Genomic DNA, 23,018 nt, shown 5'->3' on the forward strand with positions numbered 1-23,018 from the left:
CGCCGGCATGGCCAGCGCCCCCAGGGCCAACGCGGCCGGGCGGCGGCCGGGGGCCGGCAGGTGAACCCGGGGCTGGGCGATGGGCGACCCGGCCAGCGCGCAGCCCCGGCAGGAGCCCCCCGGGGGGCGGCGGCGGCGCGGAGCCCTGCGCGCCCTGGCCCGCCTGGCCGGCCGCCTGCTGCAAACTTGGAGCGCCCTGGCGCGCTGGGGAGGCGGGCGGCGCGGCGGCGCGGAGCCGGAGGACGACGAGGGGGGGTTCCGCTGCCCGCCGGGCCCCCCGCCGGCCGAGCAGGTGGGGGGCGGCAGCGGCTGGCCGGAGGCGCGGCGCTCCCGGAGCCCCCCCGGCGGGGCGGCGGAGGGGCGGCCCCCGGGCGCGCAGGGGCTGCGGAACCACGGCAACACGTGCTTCATGAACGCGGTGGTGCAGTGCCTGAGCAACACCGACCTGCTGGCCGAGTTCCTGGGCCTGGAGCAGTACCGCGCCCGCGGCAGCCCCGGGGAGGTCACCCGCCAGCTGGCCGCCCTGGTGCGGGCGCTCTGGACGCTGGACTACACCCCGCAGCTCTCCGTCGAGTTCAAGGTAGGCGGCAAGGGGCGGCGGGCGGCTCACGGGGACGCAGGGCTCTGTAACCTGATCTTTAACCCTGCCCCCGGCTCACCTTAACTCTGCCCAGGGCCCACCTTAATGCCGCTCCTGGGCCACCTTAACTCTGCCCATGGCCCACCTTAACACCACGCCCAATCCACAACTGATTAGAATCACATAGTACAGTGGCAACCAGTCAGTGCACCAGATCAATGTTGATATCTCCAGGCTGTTCTTTATGCACCTTAACAAGGAGTCCCACTAGTGGTGGGTCTCCTCCGTCCTTCCTTCCCCCATTCCCTAAGCCTAGGCCTGGCAGTGCGGGGCGGGGGGGGCTGTTGGGGTGGGCTGTAGGGTAGGAGGTGGCCAGGTAAGCTGGTAGGCAGATGCATCCGGCCCCAAGGCTTGGGGATGTCTGCGTGCTGCTACGTCAGCAGAACAGCATGTGTCTGTAGGCCACATCCTGCTGTCAGCGCCACTGGGGCCAGTCCAGAGTGACTCCCTGAAGATACACAGGTGTAACTGAGGTCCCAGCCCTGCACGCTCTTCTGGCTGGGCAGCTCCATCTGGCAGAGCCCCGCTCCTTTCGTGGGCTCTGGGCTGGCACAGGTCTCTGCCCACCTGGAAGAAGCTGCAGAGTTTTGGCATGAGTGTAACAGCTGGTCCCTTAGGCACTTACTCGCGTGAGTAATCCCTGGCCCTGTATGGGAGGGGAGTAAATCCCTGGCGATCTCCCCGAGCCTCAGTTTTATTCTCTGTGAAACCGAACCCCCTGTGCAGTGTGTTGCGAGCCCTGGGGGCCAACGGAGCATGGGCTGGAGTGCGCTAAGGGCAGCCAGGTAGTCCAGCTCCTGCAGGCTGTTCCATCTGTCTCCTCTGGGCACCGGCGCTAACCAGCGGGATCGGTGTTTGTAAAGCACGGGGAAGGTGCAAAGGGAATATGTACTATTGAGTAATTGCTGGGGAGCCCCTCCTCCCAGCTCCTGGCCCCCTTGAGGGCCAGAATCGGGGCCTTGGCAGTGGGCTTCCCTGCTCCTTCCCCGCACGGCAGCTGGGCCAGCAGCTGATCCGGCTGAGCTAGTGCCAGCGTAGGCAGAATGAGCTGTGGGAAGGCGCCGAGGAGTTGCACTGACCCCACGCTCCCCTTCCGTGAGAGCTGGGAGGAGACTCCACGCCTCCCTCACTTCAGGAGCGGCGTCAGGCCTTCCCTGGCTTTGTGTGCTGGCACTGGCTGCCCTCTGGTCAGGGGCGGCCCTGGGAGCGGCTGCTGGGTGCAGAGGTTTAGCTCCACCCTGCAATGACATGAGCGGACTCCCCAGCTCTGGGAGAGGCAAATATGGAACCAGGCTGGGAGCTGCCCCGGGCAGGACAGCCATTTGTGGGGTGGGTCCGGTCTCCTGTGCTCTGCACACCTTTAACGTGGGCCTTTCTGCAGAGCACAGCTCAGGGAGTGGCAGGAGGCGGGGGCTGGGCTGGGGGCCTGGGGCAACAGGTGTCAAACGTCTGGGGGGAGTCCGTAGCAGACATCCTGCTAGTGTCGTGACAAGCCCAACCTGCGCGTGATGGACAGAGCCCCCCACGCTGGACAGCTGCATTGCCAGGCGCTGCGGGAGGCAGAAGGCCCTGCTTCCCCCGGAGTCTCCTCTGGGTGGTTTCTGCCTCTGGTGGGAATTTCCTCCCCATTTTGAATCTCCCTGGCAATGGCATTTCCCCCGCACCATGCCAGGGCCTGAGGTTCTCCGGGAGGCTGCGGAGCCACCTGATCTGTTCAGCCGCGCCCAGCGCCCCCTTTGTGTTCCGCTCTCCCTTCCGGAGTGGGCTGCCCGGGGTCACTGCTCCCCGGGCCCTGGGGCCTGGTGTCGGTTGGGGTGACAAAGGGGCATTGAGCAGTTTGGGGGGTGCTATGTTAAAGCACTTCAGGCCGTAATCTCACAGGACTGTCGGCGTCTCCCCGGCACATCCGAGGGGACGTTTCCAGCCTGTGCGCCTGGCTGCTGTTAGGAGCAGCCTGAGCAGGTGTGACTGTCGCTTGGGCCAAGGCTGTGGTGGCTGCTAACTGAGAGGATTAAAAGTCCCGGCGGAGACGACTGGGCCTGTCTGTGCCTGCACAGCAGCCGCCTGTCGCAGGGGGGAACCGTTCCGTCTTCCCTTGCTGCCCCGGCTGGCAGAGGCCCCAGCCTGCAGAGCTGACAATGGAGAAATCCCAACATGCAGCTCAGCCGCAGGAAAGTGGGAGCTTTGGTTGGTGGGTGGAGCCTTTGTGGACCTGTTGATCTCCACCCACAAGTATGTCAGAAGGAGCGAATTGCCCTTTGCCAGCTGAAGGGCAGACCCTGGTGCTTATCTGCATTCAGCCTTTCCACCGAGGAAGGGTGCTGGGAGCGAGCAGCCCTGCGGTGCTCTCCAGGCATTGGGGTCTGCTGGGAACAGCCCTGCCTGTGCGGTGTCACATGGCCAGTGCTGGGTTGCATTGTGAGCTGGCACATGCCTGGGTTTGGCTGCAACACAGACTGTGCCCAGGAGAGTGGTTGCTGTGTTGGTACCAGGGTAATGCTGCTGCACCGGAATGCCAGCTCCTGGCGTCAGAGCTGTGTCCCAGGTCCACGCTCGGGCAGGGCTCTGCCTGGCTCGGCGCTGGCGGGACTGGGAACCGGGGCCCTGCCTGGCTCGGTGCTGGCGGGACTGGGAACCGGGGCCCTGCCTGGCTCGGCGCTGGCGGGACTGGGAACCGGGGCCCTGCCTGGCTCGGCGCTGGCGGGACTGGGAACCGGGGCCCTGCCTGGCTCCGCATTGGCGGGACTGGGAACCGGGGCCCTGCCTGGCTCGGAGCTGGCGGGACTGGGAACCGGGGCCCTGCCTGGCTCGGAGCTGGCGGGACTGGGAACCGGGGCCCTGCCTGGCTCGGAGCTGGCGGGACTGGGAACCGGGGCCCTGCCTGGCTCGGAGCTGGCGGGACTGGGAACCGGGGCCCTGCCTGGCTCGGCGCTGGCGGGACTGGGAACCGGGGCCCTGCCTGGCTCGGCGCTGGTGGGACTGGGAACCGGGGCCCTGCCTGGCTCGGCGCTGGTGGGACTGGGAACGTGGTCTCTGCTCAGGAAGGGTTCTGCTTTGCCCACACACCTTGGCCGACGGCCAGTCCATTGGAGCAGTCCCGCCCAAGGCAAGTCTCTGGCTGTTGGCCTCTGGCTGCTGCTGGGGAAGATGGGGCATTTTGCCCCAGGCAGTGCCCGAGGTGGGGCCAGCAGGTGAGGCTGGGTGGGGTGCGCGGTGGCGGTGTGGCCTGGCGGTGACCTTGGGCTGGGTTTCTAGGAGACAGCGCAGTGAGTGTTGAGCGAGAGACTCCACAGCCCAGCTGAGAGCATTGTCTGGTGCCCCAGCTGTGCTCACATTCCTGGCAGCCGAATAGCCCCTGCTCTGGTCCCCTGGCGGCTCCTGGGCGCTGGGGAGGGAGCAATGATGCCGTTGTGTGGTGCACAGAGGGGCCTTTGTGTGCGCCGTGCGGAGAGCAGCCCCCGCAGTAACCCGAGCCCCGGGAGCCACGCCTGGGACGCACCGGCCAGCCGTAGGCAGCGCTGGCCACGGATAGCACAGGAGGGGTGCAAGGCCGGGAGAGCAGTGCGCCCTGGGAGGGCTGCAGAGGGACGGTCCTGCAACCACCCCAGGGAGTCCTGCCATGTGTGCCTGACCGGGAGGTCGGGGTCCCGTCTAGGGGCTGAGGCGGGGATCAGGGCCGAAGGCAATGGCACGGAGGGTCCGGACCTGGCTCCAGGCGTAAGGCAGGGCAGGCTCCAGGGCAGACTCAGGGCGGGAGCAGAGCTGGGAACAAACAGGCCCAGAAGCAGCCATTTGTGTGGGGTCTAATGGCTCCGCTGAGCTGCTGCTGCTGCTGCTGCTGCTGGGCTTACGGGCCAGTTGTCTGCTGCAGCCAGCCCAGGTGGTTGGGTAGCCAGTGTGGCAGCCTGCTGCAGCCCCTCTGTGCTTGAGAGGTGGCCCAGAGATGGGCTCTGCTGCCGGCCCAGCTCCTGGCACAGCGGTACCTGCACACGGCAGTACAGCACCCGCAGCGGCCCGTCAGAGTCTGGTGAGCTGGGCCAGGCCGTAGGGTGAACCTGGCAGGGCTGGTTTAGCCCTGCGAGCTGGCAGCTGGCCGGACCCAAGACACGGTGCCGCAGGCGTTTGTTGCAGTGTAGCCACGGCTGGGCTGGGCGCCCTGTGGCTCCGGCTCTCCGGGCGCTGGGGGACGGTTACGAGTGAGAAAAGCACCACCACTCCTGAGGTGCTGAACTGGCTGCCTGGCCAAAGAGGCTCTGCTGAGCTCCGGCCTCTCCCAGCCTCGCTGCTCCCGCCACCCCAAGCCCGCTGACGTTGGATGGCCCCTGCAGCGGGAATCTCTGGCCCAGCGATGCAGCTCAGCCCCCGGAGCCGCCTGCAGGGATGGAAATGGCTCGGGGGTTGCTACCCCTGCCCAGCACTAGGTGCTGACGGCACTTGTGTAACTCCCCAGCCTGCATTAGCCCTCTCAGCTTTTTACTGTAATTTGCCCTTGGAAACCACTTAACTAGTTGCTCGGGGTTCACCCCGGCTGGAACCTCCCTCCCCACCACCGCTGGCCAGGAATGCAGCAGCACCAGCCAGAGACACTGCTGTATAACCGTCGGAACAAAGCTGGGCTCTCCCCCTGTGGGCACATGACCAGCCCCTGTGGGCAGCCAGCCACGGTGTGGGGAGCAGCGCTGGTCTGCGGGGGGAATCACACACTCCCCTAGCAGAACCCTGCAACATGGGCAGCCCCGGCTGCTGCTTGCAGCCAGCTGGAGGGGCGTCCGGGGCTGTGCACTCTTACCCTTAGCAGGCTCATCCCGGCAGGGTCTGGAGCATGCTGGCTGGGCTGAACCGGCTGACCCTGCGAGCGCGTGGCTGGGATTTGTGTAGCCAGTGCTTTCCCAGTCCCGTGCTGTGCTCGCTGGCCTTTCCTTCGGTGCTTTCCCATGTCCTTTTCCAGCCACTGGCCAAGGTGCTGCCCCCGACACACACACCCAAGGCCGTGGGCAGAGGCACATTAACACTAGTGTCCCTCCTGGCTTTTTTCTTCCCTGTCAAATGAGCACCATCCCTAGAAACACATGGTGCCAGCTGAGGGGGCTCTGCTGGGCAGCTGAGCAGCTTTGAATCTCTCCTGCCTGGCTGCCCAGCCGCTGAGATTCCAGGGAAGGCTGGTTAACCGCGACCCTAGTAGCAGCAGTGTCACTGGCTGGAAGGCCGTTTTAAACAGGCTAGGGGCTGGGGGCCATCTCAGGCCATAAGCCTACACTTCTGCATCTGGGAAAGGAGGGGACCAAAGTTACCGCTGAGCTGGGGAGATCCCAGAGGTGAAACCCACGTGGTGTCAGACTACTGAGCTGCATAATAAAAGCGGCAGAGCTGGGATTTGCAAAGGAGCCCAGTGCCCAAATCCCACTGGAAGTTGGGTACCCGGCTCCCAGAGGCTAACGAGCAGCTGTAAACAGCTCAGGGCGTGGGGTGTACGGCCAGGACCTCCCACAGGGGACGCTGCTCTCAGCCGGGCTCTCCAGGCGTTGCTTGCCTGTTACTAAGAATACCGAGATGTGCCTGGGAGCAGGACTAGGTGGACTGGAAAGCTTGGCACCTACCTGCCCTGGGGCAATGACTGACACCGTGGGACAGCAAACACTGGGCTGTGAACCCTGTGGGAGGGACAGATGAGGTGCCGGGGGTCCTTGTTGAGGCATGTGGGGGTCCCCAGGCCCGTCACCCCATCTGCAGGCAGACGTGACTCATTCGGCAGGGAGCTCAGAACGGTTATTAACTTGTCAAAAGGACAAAGTGTAGAGCCAACTTGTCAGCACAGAAATCAGAAGCCATCAGTACAGTCCATCTTCTGGAGAGGGGCCCAGAAGGGGTCCCTGAGCCAGGCCCTGGCCCTCTTCCTCCCTCTGCCGCCAGACCAGACTGCCCCACTCCACAGCCCAGTTCCCATTGATACCAGCCAGGCTCCTCCTCCCGCCTCTGCCCTGTTTCCCAGGGAAGAAAGGTGTCACCCTGCTGCCTAGCTTACAAAGAGTAGGGAGGCCGATTGCCTGCATGTGAGAAGTCATCACCCCGAAACTCATCTCACCACACTGCACTGGTGCTGTGCCTGGAGAAACTGAGGCACGCACCTCGGGATACTACAGGACAGTAGGAAACACATGCAACTGAACCAGGGGAATAAAATCCCCCCCACCCCCACAACTCGGTCACACTCCGACCTCTGTCTGTCTCTCTGCTCCGCTCTTTGAGATGACCAGAGCCAAACTCGGCACCTGGCCTCGGCTCACCTGGACAGGGTCAGGCCCTCCAATGAGCGTGTCTTATTAACCCTTTGAATGCTGCCAGCTGCTCGGGCGCCAGGCGCCGGCTGATTTCCAAGCTGTGGTTCATTTCCCGGGGGTGCTGCAGGCCAGTGTGAAAGGATTAAACCCAGCTGCCCACCTTGGTGCCTGATGCTGGGGAGGGAGGCTCGCTGTGCAGCTGCACGCTGGGGAGCTGGGCGCGTCCTTAGCTGGGGCTGGAATTCAGTGGCTGCGGAGGGCAGGCAGCGCTGGCTAGGGCCTAGCCCACGCAGGGCTCTCGACTCCCCCTGTGTGCAAACGGCAGCCCCAGGCTCCCCTGCTCCTTTGCCAGCAGCCCCCATCCTGATCTGCAGGTCCCACGTGGGCAGCACCTGCTGCTAGGCCAGCCCTGGCTCTGCCTGGAGCAGGAAACGCCAGTTGTCCACCATGCGGGGACCAGCCCTCCCTTCTCACTGCACCTGCCCTTGTGTTGGCCTGGCCGGAAGCAGTGCCAGGGCTCCGGATGAACAGCTCCGCCCGGACAACGCTGCAGCCGGCCGGCCAGGGCTTCCCAGGCGTGGCTCTGCACGTGCAGCCCTTGTGCAGGGGCGGCTGTGGGAGCAAGGCAGCTGCAGCCTGGGCTCCCATATGGAACCCTCGCTATTGCTTCAGCGGGTTAGTCGGCAACGTCACCCCCAGCAAGCAGTCCTGGAGCACCCGGGAGGCCAACAGCTTTACGAGGTCGTGAGCGAAACCCACCTCCTTCCTCGACGGGTGAGGGGGGAATCCAGCTGGCCTGCTTTGATGTACAGTAGCAACAAGCCGGGCGGGGAGGGAGGGAAGGGGAGTTATCTGTCATTAGTAGGTCCAGTTAATGAAGCAGATTAAGGGTTCTGCTAACGACAGGTAACTCCCCTTTTGTTTGCTGCTGCACGTACCCTGGAGTCTGCTTGTCCGCTCCAGTGGCTCTTGCCCACCAAATGAAGGTGTTTGTCACTCCGGTGCCGGAGGACTGCTTGTCGTCTTGGGAGCCACCGGCGCAGGGCGGCGCGGTGGGGGGGTCTTGCAAGGGAAGAGGTGCAATTCCAGGGAGATCTGCCTCTTCCAAAGCCCTAACTAGCCCTGGGGAAGAGACTGCTGGGGAATGGCCCCTGCGCCCATCCCAAAGGCAGGGGCCTGGAGGAAGCTGGCAGTGACTAGCGTGAGGAGGGGTGAGCGGCGTGCATGGCCGGGTCGCCGGAGTGCGGTAACCTCAGCCAGCCAAAGCTCTCGCTCCTGAGATGTGCATTAGTGACAAGAGCTCAGCCGGTGTCCGGCGCACTTGAAGCAGCGCGTTATGTAAGGTTCCCCCGGGGCTTTGCCGTTGGCCGACCAGCTCTGTTCAGTTCTCGTAGCGCGTTTCTGTTTCGGAGTTAAGTACATTAGCAGGTCGCCTCCTGGTGACACGTGGCCGGAACGGCGCCTGCGCTTCCAGTCCCCTTTCTGGAGCTGCTGCCCCTGGGCCAGGCCTGTCCTCCAGGAGGCCAGGTGCAAACCCTTGAACCGGGGCGGCTCCTCTGGACTGATGCCGTTCTCGGCCTGGCCTCTGGCGGCCAGTACTGCTGACTCCTAGGGGAACCCAGAGACTCTGGTGCTGCAGATAAACCTGGATTCTGCAGGGGGGCGTGGGGAGAGGAGGAGACATGTCCCCTAACCGTTGCCCCAGCGGTTACGGTGCAGTTCTGAGGGTCTGGACAGGGTCCCCCACAGTGTAAGCTGGTGGGATGGTCTGTCGTTGGGCTTTCTCAGTCTCTCCCCTCGGGGTGGTTCCACCACAGCGAAATCATTCCCGGCTCGTTGGAGCAGGGCCTGGAACTTGGATCCCCCACACCCGGCGTGAGCTGAGCCCCCTCGCTCAGCACTAGGCTGGAGAGCTCTCCTCCTGCCCGCTCGCTGGCCGGATGCTGAGAGCCCTTGTGGCGGGGGGTTTCTGACCTGCACGTGCCAGGCCAGGCCCTGGTTCTGGGCAGTCAGTGTGTGGGTGGCAGATTCGGGTGCAATTCCAAATCCAGGCTCCGAAGCGATTAGTGTGCAGGGTTCCCTCTGACTCACGCCCGTTGTGATCCCCTCCCATCCAGCATGGCCTCTGGCCCCTGCCCCGGGCTTACCTGTGGCCCAGCAGGTGAGGGATAACTCGGTTCTGTGTCTCCTAGAGGTGACTGGTGGGTGGCCATGAGGTTTGGGCAGGTTTCTACAGACCCTCCTGTCCTTCCTGCCAGCCCCACCACCCTGCCAGCTCCTCTCCTGAGCACAGAGCCTGCCAGCCGGGCCTGCACGGACGGACAGCAGACCTGCTTCTGCCCCCAGAGCGAGCGCCTGCTCCCACACCCGGGGCACTGCTGGGGTGGGGGGCACCGGCCCCAGGGGCTCCTCCAAAGCAGGCGGACAGCTGGCAGGGGGGTGTGACTTGGCACAGAGGTCCTGGTCCCTGGGAGGCCGGGGAGGCCGGCTGCAGGAGCTGGCCAGAGCTGTGGTGGTTGGCAGAAGGCGGGTGGCGTCTCCGAGGGGCAGGAGATGGGTTCTCCCTTTTGTGCTCTGTCCTGGCATGCTCGGGTCAGTGCCGGCAGAGGTGCTGGGAGCTCCTCCCCGGGGATACCCTGCAGGTCTGTGTATCTGGTCCTGTTCCTGGAGGGAGGGGTTGACTCTGCCGTGGGACAAGGGGCCAGGCGCAGCCTTCCAGAGCTGGGTGAGGGCCAGGCTGGCTGTGGCGGGGGGAGGACGGCTCCGCTAGAGATTAGGGGCTGCTGCACCTGTCGGCCACTGAGTACTGTCATTGGGGCAGCCTCCATGGCCGAGCAGCGGTGGCCCCCGCCAGGTGCTGAGCAGCCCAGCGCCTCCCTGAGCTCCGGCTGAGTTCAGCTCGGCTGTGCCCGGCTCCCGGCAGTGGCCGCTTGGCTCCTGCAGGGCTGGGGGCACGTGGCAGGGGCTAGCAGAACCAGTGGTGAGGGGCCCCTTTTAAAGGGCCTGCTCAGGCTGAAGTCACCTCCCGGAGGCCCCCAGCCCTTGGTGATACTCAGCTGTGGGCTATTGCCGGCCTTCCCTCTGCCCCCTCCCCCAGGTCAGCCCAGCCTGGCTCACTCCCCACCTGCCTAACCCTTGTCTCCAAGGTGCTGCTGAGCTGCTGCAAACCTGTTTTCCAGCCCCGAGCAAAGGTTAGGCAGCCTGGCAGGCGGCCCGTGGGCGTGTGTGGGGCGGAGGGGCGGGAAGCGCCTCCAGAGCCCCCCGGAGGCATTCTCCCGCCAGGCAGCTGCGTTCCTGTGCTCCGGCCCTGCCTGGCACTCCGCCCTGGGGAGGGCGAGTCGCTGCATGGGCCCCGGCACAGGGCCGTGCAACCTTCCCCGCTCAGGCTGCAGTCAGAGGGAGCTAGCGCCATGCACAGGGCGCTCCGGATGCTGGCCCAGCGGCCGGCAAAAGGGGGCCGCTGTCACCTGCTTTCTGCACTGTCAGGCCGTGGCTCCGTAACGCTCTTGCCCCGCGGTTGGGTCCCCCAGGAAACACCACAGCCCTGCACTCAGGCCCGGACATGGAGCTCCCTTAGAGGCTCAGGGACCAGGGCAGAATTAGCACCCATGGCCTGTCAGACATCCTCACAGCTGCACTTGTGTCCTTCTTCTCTGCAGCCGGGTGGGGAAACTGAGGCTGCGAGCCGGACTGTGGTCATCCAGCCAGTGAATGTCAATGAGAGCTGAGACTCAACCCCCTGCCCCACCATGGGACTCTGCTGTCTCCTGGGCTGGCTGAGCGACTCAGCTGGGCTGCCCATGTGGGGAGTAAGGGGGTTTTGGAGGTGGGGGGCTGCCATTGCGGGAGCTGCTGGGCGCTTGGAGGAGGCTGCCTGTAAATAGCTGCTTTCCACCAGGGCTGGCGCGCTGCTTTCCGCTGTGCACAGAGGGTCCTGCGCCCGCGTTCGCTGCAGACTCCGCTGCGTTAGCAGCCAGCCTCGACTGGTGCGCTTCGTGTAACCATCTAGAAACTGGCTCCCTACGCAGCAACCTGCGCGAAGAGAGGCCCTCCTGGCACTGATCGAATGGGACGGACGTGGCTTAGCTCCTCCGGGCTTCTGTGAGACAGTAGATAGTCTGGGTTCCCCAAGACCTGGGAGTGCCTGAAATTAAAGCCCAGGCACTGGACAGAGGACAGGATTGTCTAGTGGTTAAAGCAGTGCTGTGGGGTTGGGAGAGTTGAGTCTAGCTCTCTGCCACTGAGTGCTTGCATGACCTTTGTCAAGTGTCGCAGTTGCTTCGGGGGATAATGCTTTTCCTCAGCCAGTCTCACCCGCTTTGGTCGGAAGCTGTGGGGACCGGGCCTGTCTCTCACGAGGTGTATGTGCAGCCAGCACCAGGGGTGCCCACCACGAGTGAACCCTGGTCTCCCAGCTGCCCCAGTGCATCCACATTGCTCCGTGTGGTGCTTCTGCTTCGGGTCTGTGGCTGTGGCTGCATGGTCACAGCACTTGGAGCCGAGTCACGGCAGGTCTCAGGCCCCCCCCCAGCGGGGACGTGAGCCCAGGTCTCAGTGTGTGCTGATGTGCGTGTGGACGGCCGGGGACGTGGGGCTCAGCTGCGTGTGCAGTGTGGATGCGCCCAAAAGGAACTGCCTCGCCGGTAGTGCTGGGCTGGAATGACGCAGTAAAACACCTCTGGGAACAGGGATAATGATTTCATTAAACTGTCCCTGGACTGGTGAAGAGCAAGAAAAGTGGCCTGGCTTTCTCCATAGGCTCTGGCACCGGCAGCCCCTTCCAGCTGCTGGAAGGACTCAGGCTTCACTTGCCCTGGAGCTGTGCAAACAGTCCTGAGATGAGAGCCAAGCGGCTGGATGTGCCAGGGGGCTCAGCTCATTCGAGGCTTCATCCCAGGCCCTGAATTCCCTGCCTGTGGCTGCAAGTCGCTGTTCAGCCTGTTGAGCAGCAGTGAAACTTCCATGCAGGGAGCCACTGGGCCAGGCTGTTCTGTGTGGGCTTGGGTGGAGTTATGTTAGGCCGGGAATAGCCGGGCCACTGTAGGGTGGGATGGCCTGGGGGGCGGGTGATGGGCCACAGAACTCCCAGCCTCTAGATCAGGGGTTCCCAACCTCAAGTCCACGGACTGCAGGGGGTCCCCGAAGGCATTGCAGGGGGTCTGGGAGAAAACAAAAGAAGTAAAAATGATCGTAGGAAATAAGTTTTAAATAAATTGCAATGTTACAATCTATTAGTATTGTTAAATGAAATCTCTCCCAATCAAGTTCTTAAGCGCTGGCTGAAAACCTATGCCGTGGTGTCCTTTTTCATGTAGCGGCTAGAATTGGCTTTGATGGGGCCCACGGGCAGTTTTTTTGGGGGGGGCGGCTGGGGGTCTGCACCAGTGAAAAGTTGGGAACCGCGGCTCTAGATCCAAAGCTCCAGTGCAGGAGATCTCCATGCTGTTGGGTGACTGGGCACTCGACTCAGTGGGTCCCACCACCCTGGGGGAGGACGCAGCATCCCATGGCAGCAGCGTTTGGGACCAGGGCAGGAAAGAAATCACACCCTGGGTGCTGCCGGGGGGTTGGCAGGGACCCAAGCTGGCGAGTTGGGTTTTGGTCTGTGCCCAGTGCTGCCAGACTCAGCAGGGAAATGCCCATGCAGCGACGCTGCCCGGAGTGCAGAGATTTCACTTCCAACCCCTGGCAGCTTGGGAGACGTGCCAAGATCAGCCCAGCATGACGTGGCAGCAGGGAAGCAGGTCCCTGGCATCCGAAGCAGCTGTGCGCCTGCCATCCCCCCGCCCTCAGCTCGCTCATGGCCTGTCGGATACCAAAGGGCTAACGCACTCCTCTGTCCATGTCTTGTGTTGCAGAATATTGTCGCCAAGTACGGAGCTCAGTTCCGGGGCAACTCGCAACATGACGCCCTGGAGTTCCTGCTCTGGCTGCTGGACAGAATGAATGAGGATCTCGGCTGCTCACCACCCAGCCGGAAGGCTAGGGCGGGTCAGAAGGTCAGTGTCCTCTTCTACTTACCCCCACCTGACGTCTCTGCATGCTGGCCCAGGGCCCAGCTGTTGTAAGCAGTTGGCTGGGACATATCTATCACCAATGCCCTCTAGGGGGTGGAATCAGAACTGTGCAGCTGTGTGTCCTAGGCTCTGCACTGCTGATAGCTTATGGAGATTCTCCTGCAGTAAGGGCCTGCGCTCTTGGGGCGGGGGAATCGAAGTGGAGTTCTGCATGGGGACGGTGGTGAAGCCCTCCAGGGCGAAGGTTAACACATCAAAGCCCATAAAGATGCTCAGGTGCTGTGATGAGGGTTCCAGGTAAGAGCTGTGGACTGACAGATTGCACTGTGGATTTAGTATCTTCGTGTCGTGTGGTTTCTCCTGCTCCACCCACCCACAATGATCCCCAGAGGGGCCCCTCCCAGTTCCCAGTCCAACCTCTGGCGTACAGGTCTGTGCAGTTGGCTCTGCTGCACAGGGTGTTGTGCCTGGCAGGGGCTGCTCAGCATCACAGACACCCTGGGCCCACTGTGTGGGGGCGGGGAGAGGCTGGGCAGTGAACAGTTCCCTTGTCACATCAGCCTCACCTGTTGGTGGTTGCAGCCCTGCCCCCAGCCCCATTCAGCTGTGCCCCCCCACACCTGCTCCAGTTTTGCAGGAGTTCCTGCATTGCCTCCCATCAGTTCTGTGACACTGGGCACCAGCAGAGCCTCACTGTGCCCCTGAGCTAGGGCTGGGTCACCCCATTTACAGATGGGGAAACTGAGGCACAAAGTGGGACCATGACTTGCCAGGTCATTAGCAGAGACCAGATTAGAGCTTGTGGTTTCCTGTCTCCCAAATGCCTGTTTGAGCTGGATCCAGGCCCAGCAGGAACCTGGGTGCCTCCTTCCTGACCTCTGTCACCTCGGCAGTAACACTCCTACATGAGCATCATCTGCAGCCGGCGTCTTTGCATATGGCACATCCCTGGGGTGAGCCTTTCGGCCCTTGTCTTGCTGTTTCTGTGTCTTTGGGGCAGCACAGGGGAGGCTTCAGACATGCTGGCGCGTGGTGCTGAGATCTCCTTTTCAAGGTTGTGCTGTCGCCCCCCTGCAAGCCCCTGTGCTGGGAGCTGCCTGGGTCTGCAGCGAAGAGAAACCAACCTCAGAACAACAACCTCTTGAGTTTAGCGCCTACCCTCCCACGTCATGTCCCAGCTCTTTGCCAGCCGTATGCCTGGTGCTGAAATGCAGCCACCTCTGGGGAGCAGCTCAGCAGCTCTGTAACTGTGCATGGTGATGCCGCGCCGCCGTTAAGATCAGTGAGGGGGGCTGGGTGGGCAGAAGGTAACCGGCTACGTTGGTTTTTAGGCTAGAGCAGAGCGACTGATTTAACGAATCGTGCCTCGGTGGGGTGGGGAAGCATGTGTGACTAGACATGGAGTTTTACAGCCAGGCTTGTTGTCTGGCCCATTGTTTGTGGGAGCACATCCCAAGCTGTCCCCCAAGGGCCCCACCCCAAGCATGACTCTCGCACCCTTCCTTGGCCTGCGGGCCACACCTGAGCAGGCAGGTTGTATGGCGAGCCATAAGTGCACGTTGTTGGATTAGCTGCTCGGCCAAAGGGGCGTGTGCATCTGTGGGACCAGCCAACTGGGGAGTCCTGTAAAAATGAGCATCCCTGCATGGCCATCAGCTCCGACCCCCCACCCAGCGGTCCAGCCAAGCAGCAGGATTGGAGTACGGCGAGCCCCCAGCCCTGCTCCTCCACTGGAGCTCGAGGGCTGGATGAAAAGGCCTGGCGGACCCAGGCTAGAGCACCCCCCACCCTAGAGAGAGGATGAGCCAGTGGTTAGGGCAGGGGAGTGCACATCAGGACTCCAGGGTTCTGTGCCACGCTGCCAGCAACGTACTGCGAGACCTTGGGCAGGTCACCCCCCCCACACAGCCTGGGCTCTGCCTGCACCAGAAGGCTGGTGCCCCGGCCTGCCCGTGGGGGGCTCGCACAGTGCCTTGAGGTGTAGGGGGTGGTACCCAGGCAAAGGATTGTCACTCTTGGGCCAGCAGCTGTGTGCAGCGCACAAGTCTGCGCAGCAGCAGAAGCCAGCAGCGGAGAGGTCCTGCTGCATCGAGCTGCTGCGGGGGATGGGCTGAGAACAGGTGCACGGGGAGTCCCAGGGAATTCCCCCCCGGCCCCCCGGACCGCCTCCTCCACAGGCCCCAGGGACCGGCCGTCAGATGCGACCAGCTTCCCCTGCCTTCGTCCGGCTGCAGACCCCTCCTCAGGCCCCCATCCCTGCTTCTGCCCACGGCTGAGCCCTGCACGGGGCCGGGCAGAGATAATAGGGCGAGGCAGAGCCGTGAGAGCCGCTGTCCCGGCATTGTGCACTCGGCTTTGGGAGACGGGGGCGTGGGCTGGGGCTGAATGGTGTCTGAGCCGGGCCTGGGAGGGGACGACAGACAGGCTGCTTGTGATTCACAGCACACAGCTGCTTGGCTGGCCTGCTGCCAGCACCACAGCCGCCTTCAGGGCTCCCCGGCCCTAGGAGGGGTCCTCCCCCATCCCCGTACTCCTCTCAGGGAGGTGAGGTTCATTCCTATGGCAGATGAACACCACACAGGGCCAGGCACCTGAACAGGACGTCTGGCCCAGGGTCCTGGGGGACCTGCTCTGAGTCCCTGCTCTGCCCCAGGCTCCCAGAGCGACGGGCTAAGTCCCTTACCTGCCCCTTAGCATTCTCTTTCTGAAGCCGACCTGCCCAAACCCCTTCGCTCTCTCCGCAGAAGGACGCTGAGCCGTCCCTTCCCCACCTTTGTTGCCTGTCTCTGAACCCTTCCCAGGTCCGTTATATCCCTGTGGAGATGGGGCGACCAGGACTGGACCCACTCTTCAAGGGGGGGCGCCCCTGGATTTATACAGCGATGTTAGGATATTCCCTGTTGTTCTGAGCGGCCTGTTGGACTTTCTGCTTCTGGTAAACACTGAGCTCGTGTTTCCAGAGAATGAGCTGGGATCCCCAGTTCTCCTCGAAGGGTAACCGTGTACTTGAACCCTTCCCGATACACCTCCAGCTGGAACTGTACTTGCAGTCTGCATCGCTGTGCATCGATCAATGATAAATTTCACCTCCCGTTGGGTTGCCCCTCGCCAGCGTTCCCTCTGGTTTTTCCCGTCCACGGGCAGAACTAATGTTCTGTGCCCCAGGGCAGATGTGCACGACCAGTAGAAAGCCATGGCTGGCAATGGGTGCGTCTGACTCTCCCTGGAGGCAGCCGCCCGAGCGCTCAGCTCGCAGGGACCCCTGCCCCTCCCCCGTTGCGAGAGCACCCCAGGGAACTCTCCACAGTCCCCGTCGGACTTAGCGATCTCGAGTAATTCTGTCTCAGGTGGGAGCTTTGCCGCATCAGCGTTCGCTCCCTTTTCCAGCTCATTAGCAACACAGGAGCCAGCCCGGATCTCTGGGGCTTCCCGCGGTTTACTGCTGTGCCTCGTGAAAAGTGGCCATTTATTCTGCCCTTTGTTCCCCATCTGGAGCCTGGCCAGGACCTTCCCTCCCCTCTTCTCCTGCGACCGCCTAGCTGGGCGTTGGCCAGGGACCCCCCACAAGTCTGACTATGTTTTAGCCACTGGCCCCCGCACCTCCCGTCTCCACCTGCTCCTGCCCAGCACTCCCGGGCACCGCTGAGGTGTGACTCCCTGGACCGAAGCCGTGCTGGTGTGTTCATCTCGGCGTGGATAATCCTGCTCTTCGCTGCAGTGCTGCCCAGTTGCCCGTCCATTACGAGCTGTTTCTGCGCCGCAGGAGCCAGCGCTCGCGCCCTGTGCTGTGAAGGGGAACAGCCGCTCAATCAAACTGGCCCAGCCAGCCGCCAGCTTGTCCCCCCCCCGGCTCTCAGCTCCCACGCGCCCCTCGGGGGGACAATTGCAGTTCAGCGCTCGTCAGAATCTTGACCGCCCGTGACGGCTGCTGTCTCCTCCAGCCCACGCAGCACCACCCCGCGCCTCCCCCTGCCCAGGGCCCTGGCAGCACCCGGTGCTGTGTACGCTGCAGCCGGGCTCGGATCTCACACCCGCTTTCCAGCTGCGCTGGGCGCGAGCGGGTCCCTGGGCGTACTCCATGGCGCCATGTGCGTGTCAGCTGTGCACCGAGGCAGGGGGCTGGCAAGCCGTGCCCATTGCTCCCCACGTGGCGAGGGTGTTCCCCTTCTGGTTCCCCTCCTGGGGTTCCCCACCTGGGGATCCCCCCCTCACAGAGCCTTGTCGTGCCCTTTCCCCGAGGCCTCTGGCTCCTTGTCCGAGGTCCCAACTCCCCTCCATCCCGTGCTCATTCTCCCGACTATCACTTGCTTCCAGCTGGCTGGGGCAGGGAGCTGGGTGTGGAAGGAGGTGTGGGGCAGTGGCTCTGGCAGGGTGTTTCAGGTGTGGGCCAGAGGGTCAGGGCTCTGTGAGCCACGGCCTGGCCGCACAGCTCCCATTAGCTGCATTTCCTGGCCAATGGGAGCTCTGGAGTCGGAGTGGGGGCAGTGCATGGAGACCCCTCTGGGGGCCTCGGGGATGGTGCTGGTCATTTCTGCCTTTGCCCCACTGCACTGCTGGTGGCTGTGGTGGTCGGAGGCCCTGGGCCTTTTTAAAGCACCCAGCCCCTGTGCAGTTGTCCCCTTTGTGTCCCTGCTGGTGGGCTTGCCGACAGGCATCCTCTAGCCCTCTCTGAAATTGCTCCAGCCATGGGGAGTGCACAACCTCTCTGGGCAATTTATTCCAGGGTTTAACCACCCTGGCGGCTCAGAAGTGTTTCCTCGTGGCCAGCTTAACCCTCGCTTGCTGCACTTTAACCCTCTGGCTTCTTGCCCATGTTTGTGGAGGACAGGTCCGCCGACGGCTATGCGCCGGGATGGGCAGGGCTGGTGTCCCTAGCCTGTGTTTGCCAGAGGCTGGGAATGGGAGACAGGGCGGATGACTTGATGCCCTGTTCTGTCCACCTGGCCCTGGCCTCTGCTGGAGGACAGGACGCTGGGCTAGACGGACTTCGGTCTGACCCGGCTGGGCTGTTCTTATGTTCCATATTCACGCGCTATTTCCGAACTCTCCAGACGAGAGTCCGTGTTTGCTGCCAGGCACTCGAGACACTGTTCTTCCCGACGTTAGCAGGACGTTGGTTCTAAGCTGGAGGTTGAAGTTGGGGGAAGGTTGTATCTCACACCAGAAGCCGACTGACCAGGTGCCCGTCTAGCCTGGGGTCCGACTTCCATCATCAGCCAGCAGCATACACTTCAGAGACGGATGCGAGCCCACCATAGCAGACAGCCATAGAATAACCTTCCCACAAGCACGATTCCTGCCTGACCCCCCAGTCAGGTACCAGCTAAAGCCATGCAGCAGGAGGGCTTAGATCCCTTCCACAGGCAGGGCTCATTTATTGTAGTGTTGTCCATTGTCGTGCTGGCAGTTCATGTTATCGTTGTCTGTTTCCTTTCTCTCTATCTCCTGAGCAGACCACAGCAGCCGTGAGTTCTACTGGCTAATTGTCAGCTGCTGGGAAAGCGTTTCCTCGAATCCGTTTTACATTCCCCTCCTTTCCCCTTCGCTGGCTCCCCCGGTTCTTGCATTCTGACACAGCCTGATGGCTGGGCCTGGCAGAATTCAGTGCGGTTTACTATTATTTCACCGGGTAATATCAGTGTCTGTTTTTCAGCATTTTTTCTGTATTTACTTAAATTGTCACTGTTGCAGGAATAATAGTGGGGCATGGGTCAGACAGTTATTTAACAATAGGAAACACTGAGATTCAGAAACCTCAGGCTTTCCAAATGCTTAAAACAAAAATTGTCGCCATCATGTGCCCTCATTAAATAGCCTTTTGTCAGCAAGTTGTGCCTGTTTTGGCAGTAAAATCTTTCTCATCCAGCAGCCCCGGCACCAGGAGGAAGTTGCTGGATATTCAAATATTCCAGATAATAGAGAGAGATACCTAGCAACGCAGAACTCCAAAGAGAAACGAGGTTAAATATTAAGAGACAAACAAAAACGTAGGCAGTGTACTTTATTTATCAACAACAGTAGCGTAGCACACTGTAAACTCATATTGTATTTGCTGTATTTATTTGTATTGACTTTTGCTGTGCTGTACGTATGGGAAACGTAATTGGATAAAATGTTGCTTATTTGAGAGTTCTGGGTGATAGAATGCAGGATGTGAATACGTTTGATGTCCTTTTGCACCAAGCCTAATTCAGAAATCTAAACGACTGAATTTTCACGCTAATATGTTCTCAGGCAGATTTTTCTGACATTGTCTGTTTCTGAATTTCGATGAGTACCCTGGAAATGCTTTTCCCCGGTTCGCCCTGTGTCCAGTGAAATGAACTTTCACCCATAAAAATCAAATTGAGTCCTTCCAAACCTCGTGGTGTCCTCCACAGGTCTCGAGCCTTTTCCACCCTCTGCAGCTGGAGTGCTTCTGGTTTGTTAGAGGTGTGCCAGCAGGCGAAGGATCATTTCCACTCCCGGGTGTATTTCACCTTTTCTCTGGTATCGGGGGGTAGCCGTGTTAGTCTGTATCCACAGCAACAACAAGAGGTTCTGTGGCACCTTATAGACTAACAGATATTTTGGAGCATGAGCTTTTGTGGGCAGAGACCTGCTTCATCAGGCGCACCTTTCGTCTGGCGTTTTGTCCTTTGCATATCGATTCCTGTGCTGGTTCCTTCACACAGCTGCTGGAAGTGCTCTCTGCCCAATATTACCACCCAGCGCTGCTACATCGGATGATTTTATTTTTTTTAAATTTTGTCATTGTTTTAAATTTTCTCCCTGATTTGGAGTCGATTTCCCTCCAAAACCTGTAGTTTTATCTAGGTTAGGCACCCCTTACCACAGAATCTGAGCTGCTCATAGTCATAGGGTATTTATCCTCCGGCTCTTGTGAGGCAGGTCGGGGCTGTTATCCTTGTGCAGATGGGAACTTGAGCCTTAGAGAGGCTAAGTGACATGGCCAAGGTCACACAGGAAGTTTGTGTCAGAGCATAGAATTGAAGCCAGATCTCTAGTCTCAGGGTTATGGCCTAATCACTGAAGTCTGGGCTGTTCTTTCTTTCAGATAATTTCTCTCTAAGTAATGCCCCTCCAGTGGGTGTTGGCAGGACATTAGAGCTGCGTCTACACGTGCACGCTACTTCGAAGTAGCGGCAGTAACTTCGAAATAGCGCCCGTCACGTCTACACGTGTTGGGCGCTATTTCGAAGTTGAAATCGACGTTAGGCGGCGAGACGTCGAAGTCGCTAACCCCATGAGGGGATGGGAATAGCGCCCTACTTCGACGTTCAACATCGAAGTAGGGACGTGTAGACGATCCGCGTCCCGCAACATCGAAATAGCGGGGTCCTCCATGGCGGCCATCAGCTGGGGGGTTGAGAGATACTCTCTCTCCAGCCCTTGCGGGGCTCTGTGGTCACCGTGGGCAGCAGCCCTTAGCCCAGGGCTTCTGGCTGCTGCTGCTGCAGCTGGGGGTCCGTGCTGCATATACAGGGTCTGCAACTAGTTGTTGGCTCTGTGTATCTTGCACTGTTTAATGAAAGTGTGTCTGGGAGGGGCCCTTTAAGGAGCGACTTGCTGTTGAGTCCGCCCCGTGACCCTGTCTGCAGCTGTGCCTGGCTCCCTTATTTCGATGTGTGCTACTTTGCCGTGTAGACGTTCCCTCGCTGTGCCTATTTCGATGTTGGGCTGAGCAACGTCGAAGTTGAACATCGACGTTGCCAGCCCTGGAGGACGTGTAGACGTTATTCATCGAAATAGCCTATTTCGATGTCGCAACATCGAAATAAGCTATTTCGAAGTTGGGTGCACGTGTAGACGTAGCCAAGGAGAGCTGAGACCTCTAGTCTCTGGGTTATGAAACATCCTTATTATTTTTATTATATTCTTAATACAGTCCCTCTTAAACCATCTCTAGCTCCCCGTTCCTTTTTTTAATCAGGCTGTCTTTAGTTCCACGGATGTTTTACTTAGAGTCCTTGGCAGCTGTGTTAAAAATGCCAGTTAGACTTTCCAAACACTAGATTTATACCCTGGGTATACGGCAGCGGGATTTTGTTCCAGAAGACATTGCTTGTATTTTCAGTCAATGGGTTTTTCTGGATCCTGTCGTATTTTTCTTTCTGTCCCCTGGGTCCCTGTAAATCTGGCGGGAGGCGTGTGGAGATTTGGGAAGTATAATTTCTCAGTACCCCTTGTTTTGATTTATTCATGCGTGGAACGGCTCGCTCGTGACCCGACACCTGGGACTGAGATTTTCCGGTCAGCGCAGCGATGTTTCAGCTACGGAACAGGGCTGCGGCTTACAACCAAATGTGTCTCTGCCTGCAGAGTGTTCTTGTACCCTCTCCTTCAGGCGGCACAGCCACAGGCACAGGCACAGGCTGGTTCGCGCAGCCGCTCTCTTGCTGTTTGTTCCCTCAGCATTACCAGGGTTAGTGCTCTGGTTTAGTACACAGGCATGGTAAAGGGCCCTAATCCAGACGCTGTCCTGGGGCTGCAGGACTTGCTATTACCTACAATTCAGCAAAGTGCTGGAAATCCATTTCACTGGGGCTGCTCACGTGGGTGGCTTTAAATCCATGCCCAAGGGCTTGGCCCGCGTCAATTGCACCCCAGGAGTTTCCACGGCAAAGGTGCTCGGTTTACAAGGAGGGCCACCCCCAGGAGCCCTGCAAGCTCAGGCTGACCTCTGAGAGTCAAGCTGGGCGTGCCCGGTTAGCTAGCGGGTTAGCGCTCCAGCAGCCTCGTGGGGCTGTGTTTAGAGCCCTCCAGGAGCAGCACCGGGCTCCGTAATGAGGCCTCGTGTGCTGTGTACAGTTAGCAAACCCCGTTCTTCTGCCTGAGCTGCACCTTCCGCTTCCTTCGGACGGGTTGTACCTCGCTTGGCCAGCACCCACAGGACCTGAGTGGTCCAGAATGAGGGGGTTTGCTGGACGAGGGGTGGTCAGCCCCCCAGGCTGCCTGGAAGGGGGTCCCGCTCCTGCAGGGCTTTCCCGCAGGGCTGCTGAGGCTCCAGACCTCAGGCATCTCCCAGCTGTGGGGTACGGGGCTCCCCCGGCCTGGCTGCATGGCTGTTGGTGGGGCTGACTCTGCCGTGGTGATGGGGACAGCTGGGCAGGGCTGGATCCAGCAGGCAGGTGTCTCCTGCACGCCAGCCACAAATCGGGGATGGCGCAGCGGAAGCCAAGGGCAGGCCAGCTCCCCATCCCCACACGCAGCAGGCTCAGACCTCTCCCTTCTCCCCACCTCCTTCTCCAGGACTCTCTGGGCATGATCCTGCACATTGCCGAGGAGCCCGATCCTCCTACCCAGGGCCAGAACGGGGGCAGCGGCTGCCGAGTAGTGGCCTGCCAGGTGCGATTTTCCGGCCGACGTTCCTGAGCAGCTGGGGGTAGGGGGCTGGGACATTCCCTCTCAGAGCATCTCACACCGGGCGGGCCACCCTGGGCCAAGGCTCGGGCCTGCGCAGCGGCTGGGATGGGGAGCCCGATGGTTCAGAGCGCCTCGCTGACTGGGAATGCCGCGGAGCTAGAAAGTAGGTCAGGTTGCTTTCAGGTGCAGCTGAACCAGACCGAGATGAATTAGTGCTGATGGGAAAGGCTGGGTGCTGTGGCTCGGGGCTGTGCGGGCGTGATGCTTGCTGCAGACGGACGGTGTGGGGCCAGTAATTGGTGTGTTGGATACCAGGGCTAACTGGTGGGCAAACGAACGAGGGGACGGGCTGTTCCAGGACCCATGGAAGGAGCAGTGGGTGGAACAGCCATTGCTGTCCTGGGCCCCATCTAAGAGAGGGGTAAATGGGGGGCGAGGCGGATTGAAATTCTCCCCAGCTAAAGGGAGGGGGACCAAGGGATGCTGCTGACACGCAGCCTGACTTAGTACAGGCTTTCCGCTTTTCCCTGTCCTCACTAAGTGGTCCCTGGGCGGCTAACGGCGTGTTAGCCTCGGTGCCCTGGGGAAGTCTCTGTACCACCCCCTGCGCTGTGTAACGCTGGTCACTGTCACACAGCCACTGGGATAGTCTCACTCCAGCAACCAGTGTCCCATCACTGTTACCGCAGTAGGCTCCAGCCGGGGCTTTGAAGGTGC

At 61.0% G+C, this 23,018-nt stretch overlaps 1 protein-coding gene across 2 annotated transcripts in view; it reads left to right on the forward strand.

Moving 5' to 3' along the window:
* The window catches only part of USP43 (ubiquitin specific peptidase 43), a 59,835-nt gene continuing 36,817 nt past the window's right edge, over positions 1-23,018 (forward strand). The window contains exons 1-3 of one of the 2 annotated variants that reach the window (XM_075014521.1): positions 1-580; positions 12,777-12,917; positions 22,188-22,283. In XM_075014521.1, the coding sequence (XP_074870622.1) occupies positions 80-580; positions 12,777-12,917; positions 22,188-22,283 (738 nt within the window). In that variant the 5' untranslated portion in view covers positions 1-79. The remainder of the gene's footprint in view (positions 581-12,776; positions 12,918-22,187; positions 22,284-23,018) is intronic. The other variant, XM_075014522.1, reaches the window with a different exon arrangement.

This window comes from Carettochelys insculpta, chromosome 20, assembly GCF_033958435.1.
Source record: "Carettochelys insculpta isolate YL-2023 chromosome 20, ASM3395843v1, whole genome shotgun sequence".
Lineage (NCBI taxonomy): Eukaryota > Metazoa > Chordata > Testudines > Carettochelyidae > Carettochelys > Carettochelys insculpta.